This window comes from Lycium barbarum, chromosome 10 (genome assembly GCF_019175385.1).
Source record: "Lycium barbarum isolate Lr01 chromosome 10, ASM1917538v2, whole genome shotgun sequence".
Classification (NCBI taxonomy): domain Eukaryota; kingdom Viridiplantae; phylum Streptophyta; class Magnoliopsida; order Solanales; family Solanaceae; genus Lycium; species Lycium barbarum.
The window spans coordinates 12,970,277-12,983,644 of NC_083346.1; the positions used below are offsets into that span (position 1 = coordinate 12,970,277).

The 13,368-nt window shown below is 33.2% G+C and overlaps 1 protein-coding gene across 1 annotated transcript; it reads left to right on the top strand.

Annotated features, from left to right (window-relative positions):
- Positions 1-2,594: 2,594 nt before the first annotated feature.
- Positions 2,595-8,245, top strand: LOC132614114 (cationic amino acid transporter 7, chloroplastic-like). The gene is made up of 5 exons (XM_060328479.1): positions 2,595-3,134; positions 3,365-3,587; positions 3,902-4,253; positions 4,966-5,197; positions 7,431-8,245. The coding sequence occupies exons 1-5, from the start codon at positions 2,753-2,755 to the stop codon at positions 7,997-7,999; spliced, it is 1,758 nt and encodes a 585-aa protein (XP_060184462.1). The 5' UTR covers positions 2,595-2,752; the 3' UTR covers positions 8,000-8,245.
- The last annotated feature ends 5,123 nt before the right edge of the window (positions 8,246-13,368 follow it).

A 13,368-nucleotide genomic window follows, 5' to 3' on the forward strand; every position in this document is an offset into this window, starting at 1 on the left:
CCCAAGTAAGGCCCAAGTAGGGTCCAAATATGGCCTTATTCATTACAAGTCAAATTATTTCGAATTTTTGAATAAGCAAAAATGTCGGATGTAACAATTACACACACTTCATTTACATAAACATGGAAACATAACCACATACAAACGACACGTATGAAATATCTAAGTTTTTACAGATTCATCACCGATCAAATGATCTATTTTTCCTTCAGGGAGTTCAAAGAAATGTGCCACATATGCATGGGCTCAACATTATCTTCAGAAATAAAATTTGCTTCGGCATCCTTTTCTGCCCTTTTGAGAGAGGCTTGATACAACATAATTAGGTACTTTGGCGTACGACAGGTACGTGACCAGTGCCCCTTTCCTCCACATCGGAAGCATTTATTTTCTGAATTTTTCTTTTGCCCAGTTTCATACTTTTCATCCTTCCTTTTACACTGCTGCTGGTGAAGGGTATTATTTGGTGCAAGACGAGAATCATGATTAAAATTTCTTCCTTGACAACGGCCATGACCACGACTGGGGCCACGACCTCTTCCACGCCTAGAATGGCGAAAATTTGTCTCATTCACTTCAGGGAATGGGGCAGTACCAGTGGGTCGGCTTTCATGATTTTTCATTAATAACTCATTATGTTGTTCAGCCACTAGAAGATGTGCGATTAGATCAGAATATTTCTTGAACTTCATTTCTCAGTATTGCTGCTGCAGGAGCATACTCGAGGCAGGAAAAGTGGAGAATGCTTTCTCCAGCATATCATGATCAGTGATATTTTCACCGCATAATTTCAACTGAGAAATAATTTTAAACATGGCAGAATTATATGCTTTAATAGATTTAAAATCTTGTAGCCTTAAATGAAGCCAATCAAAACGTGCTTGTGGAAGTATGATCATCTTCAGGTGGTCATAACTATCTTTTAAATTATTCCACAGAGTAAGAGGATCTTTAACAGTGAGATATTTCATTTTCAAGTCCTCATCAAGGTGATGGCGAAGGAATATCATTGCCTTGGCACGGTCTTGGTTTGATGCCTCATTTTTATCTTTAATGGTGTCTGCCAGACCCATCGCATTAAGGTGAATTTCGGCATCAAGAATCCAAGACATATAGCTATTGTCGGATATATCTAAGGCTACAAATTCACGATTAGTAAGATTTGCCATTAGTAAAGGGAAATAGAAAGTCAATACCTTCGAGGCTTTTAAAGTATTTGCTCGGAACGGCAGAGTCTCGTGCTGATAACGTGTTATAAAATGAAGCTAAAAAAGTAATAATATTAAAGGATGAAAACTATAAACATAGAGTGACAAAGAGGAGAGATTTTATTATTCTTCCAAAATGTGTTTCAAGTACATTACATATGAAAACTTATGCCTCTATTTATAGTGCTACCTATGCATTCAATATATGAGATAATGGAAGAACCATTAATATGGTGGAAGATAATGGAAGAACCATTAATATGGTGGAAGATAATGAAAGAGGCATTATATTTGTGTAGTGGACATTCATTCTATATTTCATAACACTTTTAAAATTATCCCTATATTTTATCAAATGCAAGGGGACTATTTATATATTTTATTCAAACTTTAGGGGCCATAATGAAGGAAAAGGTGCGTATCGCATTTCGAAATTGCTTAATAGACCTTTTCATAGAAAGTTTAATCTAACTTATCTATGTCATATTGTTTGTTTTCTTATATACTTTTTTTCTTGGCTTTTCGATACCGTTTTGACGCTAACTAATTTGAATTCACATCGAAAAATCTCACTTTATTAAAATCCATATGCTTATGAACAGACCCACTATGGGTGGTTTAGCAATTAAATCCATAGATTTATAATTAAAATGTTTTTGTTTCACAAAAACTACACAAATCTTAAAAAAAAAAAAAAAAAAAAAAAAAAAAAAAAAGACAATTATGAGATCATTAATACTCAAATTTGTACATTAAAATTCGGATTGTGCATGTTAAGCATTGGGCCTTGTAAGCAGAGACGGGTCATTTTCACTTTTGCCTCTATTTTGTGCTGGTATTTAATTTTTGACTTGATAATAAATAATTTTATTGCGGAGTATAAATTTATACTTTCGCATCATAATTCAATAAGTTATGTTCTGCGCCCTTAAAAAACTTATGTTAGACATAAATTCGATTTTGAAGGATAAAAATTAAAGACCAGTCCATTTGAAAGGCAAAAAAAAGACACATTTGAAGAGCAAACCGTGCAATTTCTTCCTGAGGAGGCGGATGTTGCATTCTCTATCGAGTTCATTTGAACCCGATGTGAATTTTAACTAATATTATAATATATAGCAGTAAATATGAATTCATAATTTTAAACATATAACGGTTCAATACAAAAAAAAATTTAAAAATTACAAGAACAACACACCCAGTTAAATCCCACAATGAAAAATTTGAGGAGGGTAAAGTGTCCGCGAACCTTACCCTTCCTCGGATGGTAAAAAAAATCTTAAAAAATTAAACAGGTAAAACAGAAATTCTAAATCCGCATATAATCATAAAGAGGAAAAAAAGGCAATTTGTTTTCCTTTAAAAACGTCAGTGGATGTTAGTTCGTTGATCCAATAGGTATCAATATCAGCCATGTTCAGCAGTAAGTATCAACTGCAAAAAACTCTTTAAATACCCATTCATTCTTCATTTTCCTCCAATTCAATTCCATTACTTATACTAAAAAGAAAGAAATAGTTGTGGTCCAAATTTTTTTTTGAAAAATGGAGACCCATAGCTCCTCTTTCACTAATATCAAATCTTACCTCAAAGCACTTTCAGATACCCCAAACCGTTTAGTTCGCCGGGCCGGTTCTGTCTCGACTAGTTTCGAAGAAACAAGTCGAGTCAGGGCCCGGTCTGGTGGCGACATGAAGAGAAGTCTCCGTTGGTACGACCTTATCGGACTCGGTGTCGGTGGTATGGTTGGTGCCGGTGTTTTTGTTACTTCTGGTCATGCTAGTAGAGTATGTGCTGGCCCTGCTGTTGTTCTGTCGTATGCCATTGCTGGCTTATGTGCTCTGCTCTCTGCTTTCTGTTATACTGAATTTGCTGTTGATATGCCTGTTGCTGGCGGCGCTTTTAGCTATATCCGTATCACTTTCGGTCCGTTTCACATTCCAATTTGTTAAAAAAAAAAAAAAAAAAACACACATATGACACTACATCGCCTTTTTAGAGTAAATTTGATTAAACTTATAACTCAATATTTTAAAATTAAAAGTTATATATCTGAAAACTAAATAAAAAATACTATAAGTTAGCAACTTTTTTTATATTAATTTGATATCAAAGTTCATGCAGTTTGAACCTAATCAATGTCTTTTGTAGTGCAGGTGAATTTCTAGCGTTTTTGACCGGTGCAAATTTAATTATTGACTATGTATTATCAAATGCGGCGGTGGCGAGGAGTTTTACTGGATATTTTTGTACAGCGCTCGGCATATCTACAGAAAGCAAATTGAGAATCACCGTTAATGGCTTACCAGAAGGATTCAATGAGATTGATGTTGTTGCTGTGTTAGTGGTTTTAGCCCTCACCGTAATCATCTGCTACAGGTAAGCTAAAATCATGAAAAATCTCAATCCAATTAAATACCCGTCTCTCTGTTTAGGATGGATTCGATGGTGTTTTAATAAAATCAGTGGTTGAAGGCCAAATTTTAATCCGAGACCTTAGTATATACATATGTACGAAAATGTAGTATTCATAAATTTTGGGCCAAAAGAAGATGTTTTACTAGCCTCACCGTTGAGCCGCCCTTAAATGGATTGAATTCATAATTCATTGAATTCTTTTTATAATGTTAACTAAGTATCGTAAGTAAATTGCTCCCAATTGTTCAATCATTTTGATTTTTCTTTTTTTGCAGTACAAGGGAGAGTTCGACGTTGAATATGGTATTAACGGCGTTACATCTAGTGTTCATAGTATTTGTGATAGTAATTGGATTTACAAGAGGGGATACGAAGAATTTTACAGAGGCAGGGGATAAGAATAATCATACGAGTGGATTCTTCCCATTTGGTGCTTCAGGTATGTTTAATGGAGCAGCAATGGTGTATTTGAGTTACATAGGGTACGATGCCGTTTCAACAATGGCTGAAGAGGTCAGAAATCCAGTTAAGGATATACCTGTTGGTGTCTCGGGTTCCGTTATACTCGTGACAGTTCTTTACTGCCTCATGGCTGCTTCAATGTCCATGCTTCTTCCTTATGATATGGTAAAATAAAATAAAGTTAATTCTCCCTTTTTCCTCTGCTTTTCTTCTCCTTTATCATCAGTATATCTGCTTATGTTAAAGTACATTTATGCTCTTTCTATTATTTATCTATTTTTATTTAACTATATTATAGTATGGTATATGGTCTCTCTACTTCCACGAGGTGTGGGTAAGGTCGAGCATACACCAAACCGGCCAACCCTTCGATGTTAGAAATCATTTATGAAATTACACTGAGTATGCTCTCGTTGTATTATATGGTATATGGAATTCATTACTTTATTTAATCTGAATTCGTGTTGCTGAGCCAATTTAAAGGAAAAACGCGCACTACCCAAAAACAATACCATTCAGAAACTTGAATCGAATAAAGTGATGAAAATCTCACGTAAAGTCTTGCCAAATGGTTGTGAGGGTGATTTATCTATCAATTTTTTCACTATCACCCCCAAAAAAATCGAATCTGTCATACGTAAAGTCATCAGAGTACGATGGACCACTAAATTTGAATCTAACCTTAAATGTTGATTAAAAATAAAGAAATTTTATTCATTCCAATTATGTTTCTATGATCACCATATCCCCACGACGTTACTATTATTTAGTACTGTACTTTTTATTAATGTACATTAAAAGCTGGTGTGTGAAAGGTCCACATAAATTGTTAAATAGTACACATTGTACTTATAATTGAAAATGTTTTGATGAACAGATTGATCCAGATGCGCCATTTTCGGGAGCATTTGTGGGATCGGACGGCTGGAGATGGGTATCAAATGTGATAGGTGTTGGGGCTAGTTTCGGTATTTTAACATCTTTATTAGTAGCGATGTTGGGCCAAGCTCGATACATGTGTGTGATCGGACGGTCCAGCGTAGTCCCCGCTTGGTTTGCTAGGGTCCATTCTAAAACATCAACGCCTGTTAATGCTTCCGTTTTCCTTGGTACGTATTATATTCAATTCCTTATTTTAATGCACTACGTATACCCCTTAAGTAGGATATTTAAGGCCCTTAATTATAAGGATCTTGACTTAGATGATAAATATCTACTCGTATTTCGTGTTTGGTGTGAATATTGGTAAATTGAATAGCCATTATTGTCTCTTGAGGTTTCACTAATTGAAATAATGAAGATAGCTTTATCGATACCAATGATAAATGACCTCTTATTTCTTTTAAATTAAGTGCCCAATTATATAATCAAAAAGAAATAAATTATTTTCTTCCAGATTTATTTCTATTTAGATAATTGAGATTTTATGTAACCAAGAAACTATATTAATTACGTAGTATTTAATTAAGGTAGTTTAGTTATATTACGTATTTTTTTAAGATTTAATATTTTCTTAAGGGGTATGCAAAAAAGCTAAGTGTCTGCGGGGTATAAAATATACTTCCTTCGTTTCAATTTATGTAAATTTTTTCGAAGTACGAGGATCAGACTTTGTAACTTTAATCGTAAATTTTGACATAAAGTTTTTAAGTTTGTAAAAATAAAAATTATATAAAAAAATATCATAAGCCATGATAATCTATAATTTAAATAATTTAGAAAAAATATAACGAAATATGGTCAAAGAACCGGTTTGAAAATTTTCAAATAGTAATAGATTCATCTAAATGAAAATAGAGGGATAGTAATTAGCTAGTCAAATTGACTTGATATTTTGAAAACGAGTAGGCACCAACCATTTTCGGTTATGGTATTTTATTATGTTACGTATTTTGTTGTGAATCACTTGACACTTGGTAGAAATACGTGTGAGTGTGAATGTTTTCCTTTTATTGCGTGAATGTGCTGTTTGTATTATTTGCTTTGCCGTTAGAAAGTAGGGGGTCCACAAAAGAACCGTTTCGGTTGAGGCAATGTAGCTTTACATTTTCGGGAAAAATGGTCATAAGTTTATCATGGGACTCATGATGATATTCGGTTAACTATTTTTCTGGGTTATGTGGGACCTATAGTTTCATGTCAAGATGATGAGTCACTCATAATCACACAAAGAGTTGAGAGATTTTTAGTGAAGGGACTTTGACTGATTTTTTTTTTTTAATTAATGTGGGTCCCTTTTTAGGATAAAGCTGGGGTCATTTCCCAACGTTTCTCATGAAATTGGCCTTTCTAATTTTCTTTGTCCATTTTTCAAACTTTAAGTTGTTGGAGAATATAAATTTCAACTTTTTAGTTGAAATTTGATTTGATAGTAGGTACTCTTAAAGATTTGATTTCAGGTATCATATTGAAGTGTACAACTATATCATTTAAAAACTTTTATTTTTAGAACGAGCACATTTTCATTTTCTTAACTATATTCTCAACACTATAACAACTAAAAGTTTCAAAATAACGAAATATATGTATTTTAAGGCTATGTTGCTTTGACTCTCCAAACTATTGCCGCACTTTGTTGGAATTTCCAAAAATTCATTAATTTTGGAGTGCCTGACTTGCACCGATCGGCATGTTTAAAGAGTCTGAGTAACATATCTTCGAGAAACAAGATTCCATATAGGTTTTAAAAGTTGTATATATCCTGAAACAATCTCATGTTGGGAGACCATGAGAGTCAAAAATAGTGGTGGCAATTACCGCCCAAAGGGAATTAAATCCTCTTTTTTTAATCCCATCTTTAGTCTATGAACTAATTCGTGATAATAATGCATCGTATAAACCTTATATTATATATAATAAGTAAGATTCCTTATTAGTTCGAGAAGCCCAAGAAAGATTTAACTGCAATTATTGGTCCAAACAATATAAAACTAATAAGGTTCCTTCCATCATTATCTAAACGAATGTTCTCCACATACTTTGATTCACTATTGAGTCAGGTATTTGAGCTCAGCAAAGTATAAAACTTTTTAAGCTGCTGACCAATTTTAAATTTTATTCTTTGCAAAGATTACGTGTGTGACTTACGGTACTGGAGTAAGAATAAGAATTTGGTTAAATGGGAATGTTAGATGACTTAAAAATAGAGAGTTGAAAATGCTATAGATGGTACGCTTTTGAAGATCTGGTCATGTGCTTTCCTCAGACCCACAATCTTGCCAGAAAGTGTTTACATGGCCGCAACTTTTGACTGAAATAACAGTCTTTACCAATTTGAGAATAAATTCTTGCTGGGAATTTCCTACTATTGTGCTAATACAGGATCTGTTTGGTTTTTTTCAGGAGTTTGCACAGCAGCAATTGCCCTTTTCACTGATTTACAAATACTACTCAACCTTGTATCAATTGGTACACTGTTTGTATTTTACATGGTAGCAAATGCTGTTATCTACAAGCGTTACGTCTCGGTTGGAGTAACAAATCCATGGCCTACACTATCATTCCTTGTTTGCTTCTCATTGACATCCATTTTATTCACCTTGTTATGGCAATTAGCACCACCAGGCAAGCCAAAAGCCTTCATGCTTGGGGCCTGTACTGCTATCGCCATCGCTGTGTTACAACTGTTCCACTATATGGTACCACAAGCGCGAAAACCCGAGTTTTGGGGTGTCCCATTAATGCCATGGATTCCTTCCATATCTATCTTCCTCAACATATTCTTGTTAGGTTCACTTGATAGGCCATCCTACGTGCGATTCGGATTCTTCTCAGCTCTTGCTGTGCTAGTGTATGTTCTCTATAGTGTTCATGCTAGCTTTGATGCTGAGGAAGATGGGACACTTAGTGAAAAGAACATTGAACTGGTGAAGGAATCTATCGAGGTCCAGGACCATACTCTAAAAGTGTAAAAATGTTCTCTTTTTAAGCTGACTTTTCCTTTAGACTTTTAATTTTTTTTCTTTTTGAGGGGTGGGGGGCTTAAGTTATGGATACCTAACATAGAAATGGGAGAAGAAATATAGAATGGAATATTCTGCAGATTTTGTAGTGATCAAGTTGTATAGTTTATTTCCATTAGTGGGTTCAAGTTTTGACCTGTGACCCCCTTGTATATTTTTGAGTACTTGGTTAAGTCAACTATTGATCTTTCACAAGCTCACGTGCCACAAAGTCAAAAACATCCATAAAGATTAACAAGACGAGGGGTCAGGGATAACCTGTTCAATATTTCACTTTAAACTTTAAATAGTATTTCACTTGCACTTCAAAATTTCTAAGATCAAACTTCAACTTACAAATGATTGATTCAGCATTCATGTATTTATTTCAAATGTGTGACATCATGTATTCAAAGTGAAAGGCCCTACTACCCTTCCAAGTATTGGAGAAATATAGGTCCAGTGTGGGTTGTGCATAATACTGCATACCGACCTCAACAAGATTTTAGTTAGTACAATTAGTAGGTGTTTGGGGCTCAAATCTGAAGTTTTGATTTGAAATTAGCGTTTATTTATGAAATGTGGAAGTTCATTCATTGTCGAATCTTATCCACCTTGAAATTGAAAACGAAATAAGGTATAGATCCAGTTAAAGATTCTCCCTTTTGGAGTATAAGAGGGGAAAAATAGGAAAAAAGCTTTGAATATGAGGATGGAACAAAAAGAAAGATGGATAGAGACTAATGAACCCCTTTTAACTATTTCCCTTTAACCCTCAGAATGTGTGCTAATGTGCGGTGAGATAGATGAGATTCATTCACTCTTAATTAGAGGTTACATTCACCCTTAATTAGAGGTTACAATTTTGAATTTCAAGCAGAGTTAGATTTATAATTTGAAGTTTATAGGGTCTAAATATTGAAGTTTATTGGTTCTTAAATTTATTGTATACACATATTTAGTTAACGGCAAAGCCTCTAATATGCCCCTAACGTTTGCGAAATTGTACACATTTGTCCGTCGTTAAAAGGTTGGTGCAAAGATGCCCCTAACGTTTTTCTTTTTGGCCATATGTGCCCTTGAGTTAACGGAAAATATTGGAGGGCATATTTGATCCATTGAAATTCCTAATATTATGACACAAAATATTATTGCATTCCAAAATATGAAAAAAACATTTGTAATTATAATTCATCCACCATTGCATTACATCAAAATTATACAACTAAAAGAGCAGATTCAATTACAACCATCTTCTAAAGGTTGTTTTCACAAACAAGAGCACCATTTCCCCTTTTCAAAAGTTTTTTTTTTACTAATGATAATACCATTTTTATTTTTCAATTCGTTGATGGTCTGGATAGTTCTTTCTGGATATTTTTCCTCTTCTCAGTCGCAATATCTACACGATAATGGATGCAACAATTGCCGCAATAAAACCATAAACATAAAAAAAAAAAAAAAAAAAAAAAAAAAAAAAAAAAAAAGATAACTTACCTTAGACTTATGACACATGAAAAAATGTCTCCCGCAGTGCTCAAAATGTTGATAGTAATAATAGAAAGAGTATCACATTTTAAGCATTTATACAGTTTCTTACATAACATTCAATGTGGTTTGGCCCTTTCACAAATTTCACGCATAACCGAAATTTAGTAGAATTATTTGAAGTCTATAAGTGAGATAGAGTGCAGTAACTCCACGTCCACAAACCCTTTCACAACTCCACATCTACAAACCCTTCCACAGCTATTTGAAAAACTCGAAGCTTACGACATTTCATAAACAAGTGAAAGAATAAGAGAGAAAAGTGAGGGGTTGTACGATAAGTGTGGAGTTTCAAAATGCAGTTGCAATAAATCATTGGTTAGCATAAAGTGCACTACAAAAAAATCTGAGAACTATTTGTGCCATAATATTCAGGAATTTCAATGGATCAAATATGCCCCTATACTACGCGAAACTGAACAAATATGCCCTCCAATATTTTCAGTTAACTCAAGGGCACATATGGCCAAAAATAAAAACGTTAGGGGCATCTTTACATCAACCTTTTAACGATGGGCAAATGTGTATAATTTCGCAAACATTAAGGGCATATTTGAGCCTTTACAGCTTTATCTCATATATAGAGTTTAGACTAAATTATCAGTTCGGACCTAAATTCAAACTTTTCATGCTAGATCCGTTCATATAGGGAAAACTACCTCCTTCTTTAATGATTTGCAACGTGAATCTGAATTAATTAGATAAGTAAATAGGAGAATCATATCTTGAAAAGAGAGGAATACCATGATGACAAGAGATAAACATGAGAGGATAGGGGTAAAAGAAAACATGGCCCAAGCCTGCAGTATATGTTACTATCATCCAATGCGGCGTTTCACCTTTTTCTGTATCACAATTGTTTCCTTTTTGGTCGGTTCTTCAAGTCTCTATTGGACCTCTCAACACAAACCTTTTTATACAGTGTCATTTCATTTGGATCATACAGCATATGGAGTCCCCATTTATTTCATTTGGTCATGTAGATTGCCTTTTACAACTTGCCTGTCACACTAGTCGCTTTTTCCCCTCTTTGGCTAAGCTGTTCATTTTATAATAATTGCCCTTACAGTGTTAAGTTTAAGGATGAATCTATTGAAAATGGGTTTATCAACAAGTATCTTTAGTCAATTTAAAAAATCGCTTTACTTTGAAAAAGTAAGTTGCCAAATATTTCAAATATACATGTTGCCAAATATTTCAAATATACATGTTGCCTTTAAACAATATAGGGATATTTATATTACACACCACACAACAAAAAATAACCTTAGTCTTTATTGTTTTTACAAATTTTAGCCAATATAAATTTAATTATAGTATAATATGTATATAGTTGGTGTATAAATGTTATGCACTGAGTATATACCGACGACAACTATAAACAGTTATGACTATGCGGATGAAAATTTTCTTAACCGTCTTGGCTAATATTGTTAATATCCAGCAATATATTTGAGTGGATTCAAGATGGTCCTGCAGTCTTGAACCTCGTTCTTCATTTCTCCTTGTGGTTTGTATTTCAGTATTCAATTTATTGGCCATATAACTATCAATATATGAAATATTCTCATTAAAGGGGGAAATATTTTTTATTAGAGTTTTTCATTTTCAGGGTCTCGAACTCGAAACGTCTGATTAAATACGGATGACACTGCAAGAAAGTATAGAAATCGCAACAAAATTTTTTATATTTGGCAACAACTTAGTTTATTGTTGGCAAATGATTTTTTTGTTGCCAAAGAATTTAATTTTGTTGTCATAGTATTGATTATTGTTGCAACAAGTACTTTTGGCAACAAAAAAAATAGTTGTTGCACGCTGTTGCAATAACAGCCGTTAGGGAAAAGTTCATGCAATTTTTTATTTTTTTTTGGTTGCCAAAAGTACTTTTTGCAACAATAATCAATCTATGACAATAAAAAAAAAATTGTTGCCAAATATAATTTTTCTTGTAGTGTGAATTCTTATATGGAATCATGGACGGGATTAAGGTTCCTAACTGAAACATATCTTAGAATTCCATCAAAAGCATGTGCCAATGAACTATAGTTTAGTTGACAACGCCTATCAAATTGGTTAGATTCCACTAGGAAAGTCAGAAATGATAAGAAAGTAATGGCTTTCCAATTGATTTTGACATGAAATTTTGTTCATGTGCTATTATGCTTTCAGTATTAATCCACTTTTTATCCACAGCTGAATATTTGGGTGAAGAAGGGGAATTTCTGCAAGTAACAGCTTTGACTTATGCAATTATGTGAATATCTTTATATATATAATAAGAAGAAATTGTAAACAAAGACTAATAAGTAACAGATCGAATATGCTTATCAGTCTGAGTCAACCAAAAAATTAGAAATATGTAGAGTGTTAGAAATTAACTTTTTTAATTAGAGAGACTCATTGTGTCCTGCATATTAGCCTATATGGTAAGTAATTAATACTAATGTTTATCTTTCATTTACACATTAAGTCAAATAATATTATGTAATTATATTTGCAAAATATTCAATAATTTTCTTGATGAGATAAAACATATAGGAGTAGCTTATTAGGAATTCTTAGGGTTACTGTATTTTATTGGGAGATATATTTTCTATTTACTATAAATATCTCTAGCATACTTATATAAACATTGTGTTTTATGTAACAGATCATTTAAAATGTAATTACAAATCTAATCATATTAAGTGAAAATGTAAAATCAGTAACTAGAAAAATCCGGCAAGTAAAATTCTATAAAATACAACTGTAATTCTAAAAAGAACCCTTTACAAGAAAGATAAAAAATAAGGAAAGTTTTTATGCATCATTGGTGATGTTTCCATTGGGTCAGAACAGACAGTAGAAATGCTTGAAGCCAACTTGAAAATTTGCAATTACAAAAGCAGCCACGAGATTTGCATGCACTTGTCCACTAAGATTTATATATATGGGTGGTGGAAAATATTCCACCAATTTCTATCTTAATGATGTTCTCATTATGCTACTGAGTTCTTAGTAGTTAATTGTAGTACTTACTAAGTAATATTGCCATCATGATGCTAATTAATTAATGCCACTTCCCTCACCTTCTTTCTCCTTCATTCCTTTTGCTAATCCAATCAAGGATTAAAGCCACAATGAAAGAAGTTGCTCGAATATGATCACATGGATGGCATATCATTCTTAATAGGGCAAAAGGTGTAAATATATCTCTCAACTTTGCGATTTGGAGCAGATATGCCCCTCGTTACAAAAGTGGTGCATATATACCCCTGCCATTACAAAAATGGTGCAAATATACCCCTGCAGTTACAAAATGGTGCAAATATACCCTTTTTCACTAACGGAATTTTTTTAAAAAAATCATTTAATTTGTTTTTTAATTAAAAAAAAAGTCTACCTATATTTTCTTTAGTAGACATAATTTTCTAAAGCCACATGGTAATTTTTTTTTCTGGTGTGTCGGGTCTGGTAAGTTTTAAAAAATATCTCCGTGACTTTAAAAAAATAAGTCTACTCATTTTTTTAAGGGGAAAGGGCCTGGATGGTAATTATAGTTTCATTGGCACTTTTCGTGGGTTTCATTACAACTCCAATGATGAAGTGATTACCCTTACGAGACTAGTATTTATGTTTTTGGTGTAACTTGAAAAATATTATCATGAAGTTGTTTTAAATGCCTTTGTTTGGATGAATGTAATGTAATGCCCTCGTTTGGATAAATTGTTGTTATAATATGTCCATTGTAAAACCTTCTTTTGGATGAAGCAATGTCTTACTTTTGCATAAAATTATTGTGTATATTG

Bases quoted from the DNA above. Each gene is read 5' to 3' on its own strand.
- LOC132614114 (XM_060328479.1), top strand. From the start codon at position 2,753: ATGGAGACCCATAGCTCCTCTTTCACTAATATCAAATCTTACCTCAAA. The intron at 3,588-3,901 runs GTAAGCTAAAAT...CTTTTTTTGCAG, and splicing joins ACCGTAATCATCTGCTACAG to TACAAGGGAGAGTTCGACGT. The intron at 5,198-7,430 runs GTACGTATTATA...GGTTTTTTTCAG, and splicing joins TAATGCTTCCGTTTTCCTTG to GAGTTTGCACAGCAGCAATT.